The sequence below is a fragment of the Hemiscyllium ocellatum genome, chromosome 11 (assembly GCF_020745735.1).
Source record: "Hemiscyllium ocellatum isolate sHemOce1 chromosome 11, sHemOce1.pat.X.cur, whole genome shotgun sequence".
In the NCBI taxonomy this organism is placed as follows: domain Eukaryota; kingdom Metazoa; phylum Chordata; class Chondrichthyes; order Orectolobiformes; family Hemiscylliidae; genus Hemiscyllium; species Hemiscyllium ocellatum.
Window position 1 is genome coordinate 51,164,627 of NC_083411.1, and position 15,272 is coordinate 51,179,898.

General features: G+C 39.6%; 1 protein-coding gene across 1 annotated transcript in view; it reads right to left on the reverse strand.

Annotated features, from left to right (window-relative positions):
- Window positions 1-15,272, reverse strand: part of LOC132819981 (sodium- and chloride-dependent neutral and basic amino acid transporter B(0+)-like) — a 76,929-nt gene that overhangs the window by 19,207 nt on the left and 42,450 nt on the right. Inside the window, exons 7-9 of the mRNA XM_060831916.1 lie at window positions 6,936-7,068; window positions 5,911-6,051; window positions 3,889-4,117 (exon numbers count right to left, since the gene is read on the reverse strand). Coding sequence (XP_060687899.1) covers window positions 3,889-4,117; window positions 5,911-6,051; window positions 6,936-7,068 — 503 coding nt within the window. The remainder of the gene's footprint in view (window positions 1-3,888; window positions 4,118-5,910; window positions 6,052-6,935; window positions 7,069-15,272) is intronic.

Genomic DNA, 15,272 nt, shown 5'->3' on the forward strand with positions numbered 1-15,272 from the left:
CCTGTCTTCACAATCCTGTGATTTATATAAATCAGAATAAAATTTTCTGAAGATTGCGTTAATCCTTTTACGATCATGAGTAAAAATACCAGTACTTTCCTTGATAGACGTGATATTTGAGGGGCCTTCTTTTTCTTTGCAAGAAATGCTAAGTATTTACCAAATTCATATGACCTTTGTTTTGCAAATAATATTTCCCTCTTAGCCGTTTGGGTAAGCGTGGTGTTTAAAGCTGTCCTAAGGGCCATAATCCTTTGCAATTTGATAATAGAAGGTCTGTCAGCGTATGCTGTTTCAGCTGCTTTTAAGCGAGCTTCGAGCAGACGCTGCTGTTCTCCCTTTAATTTTTTCTGGGTCGCTGAGTATGAGATGATCAAACCTTGTGCATAAGCTTTGATGGTCTCCCACATCATTGATTGGTTGCTAGCAGTACCTAAATTAATTTCTAAAGAAGTTTTAAATTCTTGAGAGAAGTACTTTACAAATTTACTGTCTTTCATCAGGAAGGGGTCCATACGCCAATGCCAGGGTGATGTCTCATTGTTCCTCGCCTTGATTTCCATATATACAACAGCGTGATCAGAAATTGTAATACTGCCTATTTTACAGGATGATATGGAATTTTAAAAAATCGAGGGGCAAAAAACAGATCAATTCTGGTATGGCATTTGTGTGGATTGGAGTAAAAAGAAAAATCTCTGCCCTGTGGATGAAGGCATCTCCATATATTTAATAGTCCTAACTCTTTGTTCAAGTCCACCAATTGTCTAGATCTGGGAGATACTCCTGCAGTACTCTTGGGAATCCTATCTATTTCCGGATCCATAATACAATTAAAGTCTCCCGCTATAATTGTATGACAGGCACCGAGAGCCATCAACTTTGAGAAGGCTTCCATTATAAATTTAAAAGGAAGTGCCGGGGGCAATACAAATTTAAAATCCCATATTTCTCTCCATTTATAAGGGCTTTAATCAGAATATATCGTCCAGATTCGTCTTTTACCTGATTTAGGATTTTGAAAGGGAAATTCTTCCGAATAAGAATAACAACTCCCCTGCGTTTTGAGCTAAAAGAAGAAAAAAAGGCCTGATCAAATCCACCCTGTCGTCATTTCAAGTGTTCTTTATCCAATAAGTGTGTCTCCTGTAGGAGAGCTATATCAACCCTTTCTTTCTTGAGGTTTGATAATATTTTCTTCCTTTTGACTGGTGAATTACTCCCCTTGACATTCCAGGTGCACCACTTAACCGACTGATCAACCATAATCGTCCAGGCAAATCCGAGACCCCTCAGGAGGGAAACCCTATCCAGAACATCCCGAGCATAGAGCATATAAAATTCACAAAAGTAAAGGCTCTCTAATACACTCACAACAGTAAAATAAAAAACTATTTTGAAATAAAAAAAATATAAAACGTATTTAAGTGGAGATTTTCCCCCTTGTTCCCGGGGGTATCACTTCCTTTCCAAAAGTCTATTGTATCCCCTCCAAACCAGTGCCCCACCCTTGACCCAGGCGCTCCTCAATAGGATGAAGAAAATTAAAATATACTACAGAACTAGAGTTAACAGTGAGCACCCTACTCGCCCCACCCCAACCTACACCAACGCCTGGATATATTTGGTAATGTTAATACCATGTATAAACATATATAACTATGAAATTACAACCTCAACAAGTAATAATTAAATATAATAATACAAAATAACAAGGGAAAACAACCCCGCTCCTAGAGACAGGTAAAATAGTATAAGGTAACCACCTCCCCCCACCAACATTAACTAGACCCCCCAGCCTATATATATATAAATAAAAAACACAAGGAGGTGGAGAAAATCGTTAAGTAGAGAACAAATAAATAAATCCCTCTCCCCACCCCCCCAACATAATATTAAACAGTAAGGTAAAAAAATGATTAATATATTAAAAAAAGGGAGGGTGGGATGTAAACCGGAGTGGGGGGAAAGCAAACCAACATCAATTATCTCTTACAATTTATCTAAGAGAGTCCAAAAATTCCTTGGTCTTTTCCAGCGATCCGAAGTTATACATGGACCCTTCATGGTTAAAGCGTAGCGTCGCTGGGTAGCGCAAGGAGTACTGAATACTTAAGTCCCTTAAACACTTCTTCGCCTCATCAAACACCTTCATCTTTCAGATCAGAGCTGGGGAAAAGTCCTGGAATAACATGATCTTGGATCCTTTATAGACCATGGCTTGGAGATCTTTTCCAAGATTTCTGGAGGCTTCTAAAAGTATCTGCCTCTCCTTATAACTCTGCAGCCGGAACAGGACCGGGCGGGGACGCTGGTTTGAGCCGGATCCGCGTATTGCAACTCAGTAGTCCCATTCCACCCTTACCTGGCCTGATCCAGCCTCCAGAGTTAAAAGCTGTGGAAGCCACTGTTCAAGGAACATTGTAAGCTGGCCTTCCTCTTCCCGTTCGGGAAGGCCCAGCAAATGAATATTTTTTCTACAGCCTCAATTCTCAAGGTCGTCAATGTGATTCTCTAAGATCCAGACTCGCTGTTTGAGAATCCGGACCTGATTCATGGCCGATTGTGCTGTAGTTTCGGAGGTCGCAGCCTTTAGCTCCGCCCCTCCGACTCAGCGCTCGATTTCCTTGATGTCTTGCTTTTGCAGCGCTGCCGAGAGTGAGTCCCATCGGCTTCAGGATTCTTCTATAAAAGCGTCAATCTTTGCATGAAGTTTGGATATTACTCCCACGAGGCTCGCCACCGAAAGTAAGCCCCCCGGGTCGCTTGCGGACGCCTCTTCTGCAGCTGGAGAGGGTGGGGGAGGGGTTCCTGCTTGCTGAGAGCTGCAGGCTCCCCTTTAGTCATTTTTACTGGAGATGAAATTGTTTAAATTCAATACTAAACAACTAATTACATTAAGTAAAAACTATTTTAAATGATTTGGTGAGTGTGATGGGGGTGGGCGACCCACTTTGCCCAAGTCTTGGGAGGAGCACTGTAGACTCAGACTTGCTGGGTCGCTGCCATCTTGGATTCCCAAAGAAACCTGGTTTATAGATCTTCTAAGTTTAAACCCATTCTAGCTAAGTGATATCATTGCCCATGGTGGTTACTGGGTAAAACATTTACATGCATGCTGTTATCAATGGAGTAGTGGATGAGTGGGAGATAATGCACTCCTCCAGCCTCAGTCAAACAAGAGGGCAGTGACAAGGAGTTCAGAACAACTGGAATATCCAGACCTGTCCTTGCTGGTGGTTCTTCCTTGCCACTCAAGCTGGTGTACAATGGAACACTTGCTATCAACAGGAACATGGTGGGTCAAACCACTGGCTTCCTGAAGGTGTCAAATCAAGTTCAAATGGAGTACATCTCAAAATCACTAGAGGTTTGCTGAATCTCTCAAATCTTGCTTCCAGGACGGCAGAGTTATCCTGGGAGAATGAATAGGAGGAGGCAGGTGGTGGTGGTTGGCATGGTTGTCCCTGGACAGATACTCAGGTTATTCAGTAATCTAATCACTGCCACGCAATAATTGTTCTACCATTCCCTAGCTATCAACCCAACTTTTATTTAACATCAAAATAAATCTGGAAATAGAAGCCACTAATAAACACAATCATTCCATGAGAACTTCATTGTGCACCAATTCCAATAATGTAGGAAAAGTTGATCTTTCTGTTACTGAATTCTCTGAGCACCTGTCTTATGTTTGCCTGTTGCCCTGTTACTATCATTCTCAATTATTTTTCTGTTCCTTTCTCATTCCATTAATCCCATTGACTCAATGCTCTTTTGGGCAAATTACACTCAGGCCCAGGTGTCCTCTAGTACCCCATCGATGTCTAACAAATGACACATATGTGCTATCCTGCAGCAGAATAGTATGGTTAACTTTGTATTTACCTGACCGTGCAACCTCTGAAACGGGCTTGTTTTGCACATGAGCCATGTGTCCAAGAGTGGAGAAGATGATAAATCCCGCAAACACACTCGTAGCACAATTAACAACACAGACAATGATGGTATCTTGGTAACAGTTGTTGTGGAATTTGTTGTAGGATGACAATGTGATTAAACTGCCCCAACCCACTGATGTCGAGTAGAAAATTTGTGTTGCAGCATCTTTCCAGACCTGATAAATAGAAGGGAGAATTCATCAGCGCTGAACGATTTCACTTGAACTCATTCAACTGAAAAACTACATTGACCACAAGAAGCATAGTGTGAGTTAGTCCAGCAGCTCAATGTGATCTGACTGAATTAAACTAGCTCTGATCAACACCATCTCACTTAATAGGAGGGCCATCATTTGATTTTCCTTTGACGACTTGCTGCCAACTTTAAGATTTTCCCTCCAAAATTGACTCATAGCAGAAATAAAACCCCACTGGACCAAAAATCTGATCTTCTGCAAAGACATTGCTATTTTCTGCACTGCAGTCTGTTAAGCAAAATGTAAACTGCACACATTGGGATTAATTTGGATCACAAAAATGATTTAAATTAGATTTAAAATAGGTATGAATGTCAAACTGAGTGCACATTTGTAACAAACCATCTTATACTTAAATGGTGAGGCTCCAGATGCTCCTTGTTATTTATGTGTAAGTTCCACAGCAATTTCTGACTGCACTCAGAGGTTCAGAGAAATATCTCTGATATGCACCACTCTGCTGTTATAAAAATGGTATCTCCTGACATTTACAAATTTGGCTCAGTGTGAAATTACCTATTACATGCGTAGAGTCACATTATTATTGTTGATGTGGAAGAAGGGTTTGCGGGGGAAGTGGGAGAAGATCAACTGAAAGGCAGGATCTTAGCTCTCAGCAGCTCCCCCAGGTCCTCCCATCTACATGAAGTAGAGTCCTTCAAAAAAGTGTTGATGCCTTTAGATGAATTTCCCCTTCTTGGAAGCCCGATAGGAATTCACAGGATTTTGATTTCGCTTTTCCTCATGATTGTCCCCTGGTCTCCACAAGTAGGTGCAGAACCAGGGAGGAGATGTTTCAATGACCATTCATTGGCCACTTAAACACCATCATTAATGGCAGAGCATCAAAATCCATCCATGAATCTTCTGCCACCACGATAGATGAATGACAAGAAGCTACAAACTAATGCTTTCCCACCCAATTTCATGTCCCATTGCTCCCAAATTGTCATTTGGAAGGGCATAAAATTCTGCACTTTATTTCTGAACTACTCTAAGTTCACTCATTGAGAGTTACATTTCCTTCACTATCACAGTTCATGTGCTGTTAATTTTGCAATCAAACTATTTACTTGGTTAAGCAGATGCTCAGTTGCTTTCTCTCTGTAGTCACATCTCAGGTACAGATGATATTGTGACAATGCCATCTCCCACTTCTCGATAAACTCCAAATATCATTGACATTAAACAGGTCAGGAGATGTCAAATGGACTTCCACAGCTTTGCCGTTCTCAAGGGCAAGTAGAGATGGGCAGTGAATGCTGGCCAGCCAGCAATGCCCATATCCCACCAATGTATATTGAACAAATACTGATGACATAGTCTCATAAGTGATTGTAACTGAAAATCTGATTACTGAATCAATCCATGATTTCAGAAAGAAAGAGGCACTGAGAATAAACAATCCTTTGCATCCCACTGCCGATCTCATCCAGTTGTATCTAATCTCATCATCCTAGCCCTTAGCATTGATTCCCTCCTGCTCATACCAAGATGATTACAACAATAAACTAACTCATTAGAATTCATCACAAAGTCTCAGCTAGCTTTTCACAACATGTGCAAAATGATCTTTCCAAATACAAACAAAAGACTGAAAGGTACATTTCAATTCTAAATTTTAATACCTCAATCAGACAAAATAAAAGAAGGAACCGTTAAATAAAAAAAAGTGATTTTTGAAATTCAATTGATTCTGTTGTTGAGCTTACCTGAGCATCAGCCAGTTTGGAGAAGTCTGAATGGCTTCCGATGTAGAATTCAATTCCTTTAGAGGCTCCCTCCAGGGTAACCCCTCGGATCAGGAGTATCGTCACAACCACATACGGGATAATTGCAGTGAAATAAACAACCTGAGAATGGAGAATAAATTGGAAGATTTTCCTGTATTAGTGGTACAACATTTACTTTATTGGATCCAGCTGATTGTAAACTGATAGGAATATAAACAAAGAGTGAATCAGAAGACAGTTGGCTACATGATGGGGATATTTAACACTGAGCTACATGTTGGAAATAAGTTTAAATTCTACAATATTATTTTTAGTTTTATAATTAATCACATTCAGGGAAATGACAGATGTATTCAGGAGAATTGATGAGAACTTCACAAATATATGCAACACTTCATATTTCATGATTCTTTACTATTCTAATAATCCCGACAAATGGTAAATAAAACCCTGACCCTAATCTGCTCAGTCCCTTCCCCCAGTCCTGCCCAGCCTTCCGCAGCAATTGGAATTTCCCCCAGAGTCCCTGTGTCAGTGACTGAAACCCTTAGAATGAGGGACACATTCAGGAATTTGGGGGCATTGCTGGGGCTAGAAATTAGTTATGTTCAATTTCAGTTGTGGATATTACAATTTGTGACTGTTCTTCACACTTTTTTTTCACACTTATTTCAGCCTCGCCACTTCTCTGATTGTTGTGTTGTTCAGAGCAGGACCCACACAGTTTGTGGCTGAACACTTGGCAGGTGATTGAGCAGCATGAGGTGTCATATCTGCTCCTCTTCAAGGCTGTATCCCCTCAAAGGGTAACCATGCTCTGTGGAAGCTACAAAGGTTTACTGCACACTAGTTCATTTTCTGTTCTCTATACCTTACAGGAACTGTTAACATCACCAAGGATATAAACTATGCACTTCACAACAGTCAATAAATTCTAGTTTTATTCTTACAGGGAATCTGTATTTTGTCAGTAGTTGTAACTGTCTTCATCACCAGTCACTTACCTTTCCTGAAGATTTGATTCCTTTCAAAAATGCTGCCCCAACCATCAGCCAGGCTAGAAGCAGACAGAGGGCTAAATGCCAGACTATCTCCCCAGTCTCATCCAATGAACTTGTACGGTGTAAAACTGCTTGACTGAGTTAAAAAAAGAGAAAATATTTTTCATAAGGGTACTGTTTATTACACATAGATACTATGTGCTCAATGCATCTGAGTATTTAGTGCAATATACAGGGCTTTTAAAAATATTCAGTTGTTACAGAATAAGTCCTACTTTTAAATAAGAGAATGGTTACTGAAGTTTGATGTCCTTTATGTTTTTCTCTTTCTACATCTTATTCAAACAGAATGTGGGTGCGTTTGCTATATTTGAATCTGCAACTGCATGAAAAAATTCGTGGCATGTCTTAATGGGCTCCATCTTATGCTCAAATTTACACTTGAAATGGAACAGTCAAATTAATCTCCTTAGCTAGAGTTCTAGTTGGGAAATCAGCCAGGGGTTCTCTACTCCTATATATCAAAGATCTACCTTCAGAAGTCAGTACACATGTTGAGATTCCTATGTTTTCATATACTGCAAAATGGGCATGATCAGCAACCTTGTAAATTTATTGGCCATGTAAATGTAATGTTGAAGTAGGGCACTTCTCAAGCACCCTGCAGGTAATGGCCACTGATCAGATAATCCCTCAATGTATGTTCCAAACAGACATCACAGGCCCTTAGGCAGGCCTGGAAGTGCCCAGTCCTCCTCAGGTCTGAAAGGGCAAGGTATCTCCAATGTTTGATCAAGAGTTGAAGTCAACTGTTTCACATTGTTACTATTTTTGTTACGAACATGATGCTGATATTAAACCAACAAGATGTTTTGCTTAGAACAAATAAATAATGTGGTATATTAATTTTAGTGCTGGTGTGATGCCATGTTTCAATGTTATATATCCTAAAGACTGATGGATCGTATCAATAATTCACTCAACTGTTCCCAAGAAAAACATTCTAACTGTACCAAGCCAGCCTGCAAATACAATTCACGATACAGTGTTTAATATTAATTGAGATTCTAAAACTGAATTATGTTTACTGGATAATCCTGAGTGTTCAAATAATTACAAGGGAACAAAATAAACAGAGCTGTACATTGGTCTCTCAGATTGAAGATTCTGAAGTCTTTTGGGTTTGGGGAAAAATGCTGTTTATTTTCAAGTTGAGGCAGATTTGCAGAAATCTTGGCAAATGCTAGCTGTGTAAAACGGTTGCTCCTAAAACAGAGAGGTAGTTTTAGGATCTAGAGTTTAGAAGAATGAAAGATTATCTCATTCAGACACACAAAATTCCTCACTGGACAATCCTGAAAAATGTGTTGCTGGAAAAGCGCAGCAGGTCAGGCAGCATCCAAGGAGCAGGAGAATCGACGTTTGGGCATAAGCCCTTCTTCAGGAATCTGATTCCTGAAGAAGGGCTTATGCCCGAAACGTCGATTTTCCTGCTCCTTTGATGCTGACTGACCTGCTGCGCTTTTCCAGCAACACATTTTTCAGCTCTGATCTCCAACATCTGCAGTGCTCACTTTCTCACAGGACAATCCCACCATTTGTGGAGGAGGAGTTTGAAAACACATTCAATACTATGCACTTGGCTCGTTAATAAGAACCTGTGGTGTTGGAGGAAGGATAATAGCACAGGCAGAGGAATGACTAACTAATAGAAGACAGATTTGCGATAATGGGGGCATTTTCAGGATGGCCTATAACTAATGGAGTGCTGTAGTGCTGGGGCCACAATTATTTACAATATATTAATGACTTTGATGAGGAAAGTGAATGGACTATCGCCAAGTTTGTGGATGATATGAAAATAGATGGGAAGGCAAATGGTGAGGATGACACACAGAGACTGGAGGGATACAGGCAGAGTAAAAGAGTGGGCGATAAAACATGGCAGATTGAAAAGGGAAATCCCTGGCAATTACAAGCCAGGCAGTCTTATGTCTGTGGTCAGCAAGGTTTTGGAAAGAATTCTGAGGGGTAGGATTTATGACTATTTGGAAAAGCATAGTGTGATTAAAGGCAGTCAACATGGCTTTGGGAAGGGAAGGTTATGCCTCACAAATCTTATTGAGTTCTTTGAGGAGGTGACGTAACAGGTCGATGAAGGTTGTTAGGAAGCATTATTAAGGTTAGGTTGTGTTCAGAAACTTTATTGTTAGGTAGTGCTCACGTAAGGTAGTATTAGCAAGTCTGGAAATTGTTAGCTTCACTAGACAACAGTAAGCCATTATGTTACACTAAGAACAGACTGAAACACTGATGGCATAATGAGGCCCCAGGGAGGGTGAACAGATAACAGGACATTGAAACCGTGTTAGATTGCACGTAGCTCATACTGAGGTAACTGAATGTTATCACTTTTGGGACCAATCCTATTAGAGTATACCGCTTCTTACCAAATAAGGATGTAGCACTGGGATGCGAGGGGCTAAAAGCTAGACAAAGAGAACAATAGATCAGAAGGCGCTTTCTCCAGTGAGCAGTAAACATCTCACTGTATTGTGTACGTCTCTCTCTCAGTAAAAGCTTATATTTTGAATCAGATCCAGTGTTTCTCTCCTTCAAACGAACACCGGGGACGGTAGCTCCGTCCTAACAGTTTTGGTGACCCCGAACGTGGGAAGGGAGTGGAGACACGCCTGTTGGCAGGGATTGAGAGGTCGCCGAACGGCCGGCCACTTCTAATCAGGCTCGGAGGCGCCTTTTTCAAAAAAGATCTCCAGTAGGGATTTGAATACGCTAAATTCTTATTTGCTCGGCGTCTCACAACTCTTTGCCAACCAAAATTGTGGGCTTGGCAGCCCGAGAGAGAGTCAGACCGTTTATTTATGAAGAAAAGTCCCCTCGGTGAAGGGTCATCCCGGCCGCGCGGTTTCTGAAAGTCCTAGGGGTGGTGAGTATTATTGTTTTTAAAAAAAAAGTCCTCTAGGTGGGCACTGAAAGTCCTAGAGGTGGGTAGTATTTTAAAGAAAAAAAAAGTCCTCTAGGTGGGCACTGAAATTCCTAGAGGTGGTTAGTGTTTTAAAGAGAAAAATCCCCTTTGTGGGCGCTGAAAGTATTGTTATGGTAAAGCTTAGGCTTTACCCCGCGCAGAACGAAGTCGGGTTAAGTGTATGCTTCCCCCCGCGCAGAACGAAGTCGGGTTAAGCGTAGGCTTCCCCCTTGCACTAAGGACCGGTGAGTAAAAAATATACTTCCCTTGACCGGAGGACGAGCGCTGATCGGGACTGGTTTTGTCGGGAGTCGAGGTGGTGCATTCGTGCGCCCGACACCCAGGAGTTCCGTGGTGGAGCGTGAGACAAAAGACAGTGGACCGGGGACAGTGACAGACAAAGATTTATTGACAGAGCGACTGTGTGGTGTGTGTATGTGTGTACAAGTATTGTGGTGTTAGTAAAAGTGTGTGGGAGAAGAAGAGTTTGTGTGTGGAAGTCTGTCAGAGCAGTTTGCATTGTTGCCCTAGAGAGAGAGAGAGAGAGTGAATGCTGATGCGCCGGCAGTGTGTTTATGTGAAAGAGAGAGAGTGGCTGCAGGCATTCTCAGCTAACAAGCAGTTTAACACTTTGTGCTTTGGCTTGAATTCATCTGTTTGGTTATAGTTTTATGCTTAAAACTTGTTGTCTGTCATTTGATTCAGTGTGCTATTTTTGATTATAATTTCATGAATGCTTAACGTGATTTTCTTTCAGGATAGAATTTTAATAGATATTGAGAGAGGAAGAAAAGATTAGGTGGTATCTGATAAGGTTGATCCCCATTTTTTTTGGGAGAAATTTTTATGTTTAAATGAAAGTATTAAAAGGTGGACAGCAGGAAAATTTATTTTTGACAACAGCTTACAGTGGGAAACGATGGAGATAGTGACAAAGAAAGATAGAAACAGAAACAAAGGGGGGGCAGGCTTTCAAATCAACTATGCAAGTGAAAGAGTAATGAGGTGTTATGAAAGAAGACCCCAGAGGGCAGGAGAGGCAGAAAAGAGTTTTTGGATCTCGGCAAAGAATAAAAAAAATGTAAGGAATACTAGATTTATTGTCCTCCAAGGAGTACAGGTGGGGATTGCGAGGAATCTCTCATTTCCATGACCCTAAGATTATGCATTTTTTTAAAAAAAAGCCTGATGAGATGCGGTTTATGCACTTTGTATAAACCTTCTTGTAAATACAGATATACATAATGTACATATTTAGAATAACAAATGATGTAAATACCAAGTAAAACTTATTACTATTTGTATTGGCAATTTTTGTGAATTTGAATATGTTCTAGTAGAAAAAGAGTTTTTCCATCCAACTCTTCCAATGTTCTTATAAATATAGAAGAGACAGCAGGTAATCGTGCTCAAAATTTATCACACCAGGTAACACGTCGGAAAACAAATTAATATTTAAAAAAAATATCTTGTTTAGAGTGCATCTTATTGGATAGGGTCCAAAAAGCGTGAAATATCTGTATTGTAGGAATAAAGACAATAATGCAACTAAAATAATATGGAATTTAGTAATCTGTGATGAAATACAAACTGATTTTAATAATTAGTGTTCTAAATTACTAATTGTTGATTCAATTTCAAAATAAAATATTAAAGCTGCAGTCACTGTAGATAAGGATTATAAGCGAAGCAATTTCTATTCCAGAGATTATAGTATTTGTATTGTGGGATTTGGCTATAGCTCAGACGCTCTATTTTGCATGAGTAAAGTTTTTAAAACGTTACAAGAAAAAAAACCTTTGAACTTTGGTATAATTCCTGAACCTATAAAGTTCCCTTTTATGTCCTCCCTGTGTCAGTTCATAGCAAGTACAACTTCCAAATAAATTGTGAATATGTTTTATTGTATAAATACTGCATGGTCTGGGCAGTCATTGACTTCCAATTTTTTTTTCTCTCTGGTTTCCATTGCCACCGGGGTGAAATTGCTTGTGGTTTATAATGATTTTTTTCAAGGGGTTTCTGTTTGCACAGCTGGCGGTTTGATTGCTTTTCTCAAGTGGGTGTGAATTTCTGTGATCTTTTTTTCAATGGACTGCGGCAGCCAGGTCTGTGTGTGTGTTTTTTCTATTGGACGAGGAACTCCCATTCAGCAATGGAGGGCTCTGATTGGCTAGAGAACTCCCATTGAGTTTAATTCACAGTTGTATAAGTGACATTGAGATATTTTTAAAATTAAAACAATATAGAGCCAAAATATGTAGTGCCCTGGACCCAGTATTATGTTGACAGTGACTTCATGGTCAAGTTGCAGACAGAGTTAATTTTTCTTTTATCCAAAATAACGAACCGAAGTTTCAGAACAAACAGAGACAGATAAAGAAAAATGGAAGGTGAAAAAAGACGAAGGGAAGAGAAACCAAGAGAGAAGGATAGATAGAAGGATTGCGAGGAATAAGGGTTAGGGGTAAGGGGATTCACAAAGGACTGTGCAAACAGAGAGAGAGCGCGTGTATAGCTAGCAAAACATTTAACCCTTTGTGATTTGGTTTGAATGCACATTGGTTTGTTGGTGATTGAATGAGTAAGTTTTCTTTCTAGAGCTTGAGTTCCAGGACTGCTGTTTAAAGTGATTTCTCTTTATGTGAGCTTAACATGATTTTTTAAGGCTAATAACTTCTGTTCTTTTATGAGTCATGACTCCCTAACTACTTTTCTTACTAACCTCTTTTATTTTTACATAAAAGCAATATATGAAGGACAGTCGAAGTTTCGTTCGACAGTGGGTAATTGTTAAAAACGAATGTTTCCATGGTTATTATCTGTGACCTTGGATTCGACCATTGTGCATGCGTTAGAAGTTTTTAACTTGAATTGACAAATTGTTGTAAGACAGCTCTGATTATTTTTACGACCTAAAGTATTTTAATTGAGTAATGATTGACCAGCAGTACTTAAGAAAACTACTTTTGGATCTAAAATGGGGAACTAAAACTGAGTGATCACAATGGTCTTCAAAATTGGTTACTGTATGCATTTTACATTTTGAAAATTGAATACTGGATAAATGGACGTAAATATATAAATATGCTTACAAGTTAGTTACAGGCATTAAAGTAAGACAAGCATGATTTGGTAAATTGGTGTTTAAGAATATGGGAATCTAAGGACACTGCAATATTTCTTAGAAGAAAGGTAAATGGAAGAATGTAATGATTTGTCCCCTTTGGAAAGTACCGATAGAAAACGAGGAGATAAGGTGAGTGTGTGTTCCCCTCACTAGTGGGGAGGTCGGAATATATAAGAGGAAATAACGGTCTTGGTTGAGAATTTGATAGGATTTTCAGAACAGATTAATCTATGATAAAAACCCAGTATGTATATGTGGGCTGGTTTAATGTATAATTTAAATATACTATTTACTAAGGAAAAAAGGAAACTTATATGGGGATACTGGAGCGCTCGTCTGTTGAAGGCATGGTGTTACGGAAAGTGAAACCTGCTGCTGTTCTTTCCTCCCTCCCTCTCCAGATGGTTTTCTACTTCAATGCGTTTTGTTATTTTTTCTATTTTCTCGATCTTTTGTTTGTGTTAACAAGACATTTGCACCATCCGGAGTTGTTCGCAGTTTATCAAAATAATCAAACAGCATTTTTTTTTCTCTCTCAATTTAATATTTAGTTTTGTGGGTGAAGTTTAGTAGGTCTCTATGTCTGTCTTTTCTAAGACCTGCAGGCAAGCATTTTTTACATGATCCATCGTGCTTCTGCTTTAGCCTCAGTAATCAATGATTTTGAGATGCCAATATTCTGCCATCGGTTTTGCTTAGATTCTGAGCTGAGCTTATTGCGTGGAATGGGTGTTGAAACCTCTATCTATTCAAGCTTCGCACTCTACAGTGAATGACATCATTATGGTGTCAATTTTGCTAAATGGTTTATTTGCACAAGGTTGATTCGAGATTTAGTCCTAGAGGGAAATGGGATTTTCTGAAGAGGAATAAATTTTAAGTCTTAAGGATGCTTGGATGATAGAGTAATATTATATTTCTGTATTGCAAAGTCTGGATTTAAATTTCTGGTTGTTTTATAGTACTTTTCACAGCTATTCACTAACAGGAGGGATTCAGTCCTGGTCACACAGATTTTGTGCCAATTCCTAATACAACTGTGGTCAAACACCTAATTTTAATTCCACAATTCCAAACCTGGTTATGACGGTTCTAGGAAAGATGAGATAAGAAATCAGATAGATTTTTCCGTATTGGTAATATAACACTATGTACTAAAATGTTGCATTTATATTCCTACAGACTTCAAGTCAAGCACTTTCTCTTCATTTTTTCAATTATGCAGATCTGATGGTGGCTAAAACCTTTTTAATACTTTGAACAGGTCTTCGTTATTAAGCATCTGGACACATACCTAGTAGGCTGTACAAAGACAGCTATGATTAACTTTAGCTTTTTCATTCACTAAATTTTAGTTGTGGTTAAGAGTAAGGGACTTATTCCCCTTGTTCACTATTAAGTACTGGATATGAATTTAGTACAAGATTTCAAAAAACTGGAAGATGACCCTACCCCTGTTGAAGGAGGAGCTTATGGGTCTGTAATTAATTTGTGAATGGATAATGGGTATGGGTTACAGTACAAATACCAGACGCTAATCTCTTCTGAGATTCAACAACAGATCACAGGTGAATCTTGCCTAGTTTAGTAAATTAGGACTATCTTTCAGAAAAGAAGTGTATTTGCAGTTTTTGAGAAGATATGTAGCTCAGGTTCTAAGTTTACTCACTGAGCTGAAAGGTTTGTTCTTGAACATTTTGTCATCACGCATTGTTAGGAGGGGCACAGAAAGTGTTTGTAAAGAGAGAAAGGGCGAGTGACAGGAGCAGAACGCGTAAATGATGGTAGCTGCGGTTGATGAGGTAATTAGGGGAAGAATGCAGCCAAAAGTGAGCAACTGGAGCAGCGAGTGATAGCATGTAGGGCAGAGAAGAAAGGGAGTAGGGAGAGACATGGAGGAGCATTTGATAGAGAGTTTGAGCGACAGGGGCAGAGACGAAGGTCTCCACAGGCAGGATGCCATTATTGTGGAAAGATAGGGCATTTTAGAGGAACAGGAGAGGACCGGTTAAACTAATCTACCTCATAGCGGGCAAAGAAGGAATTGCAGCGGCTGTCAGCCTGGCCCCAGACCAAGCTGAGTTTTGAAATCAACAGAAGAGGTGGGAAGTATAAAATGGAAGCTGTGGAAATCGTACAAATGCATTTATGGATTGATTTTAAATTTGTCTTACTGAATTAGATCTAGCAATGTTCTATCAGTGCCACAGTTAAACTTTCAGAT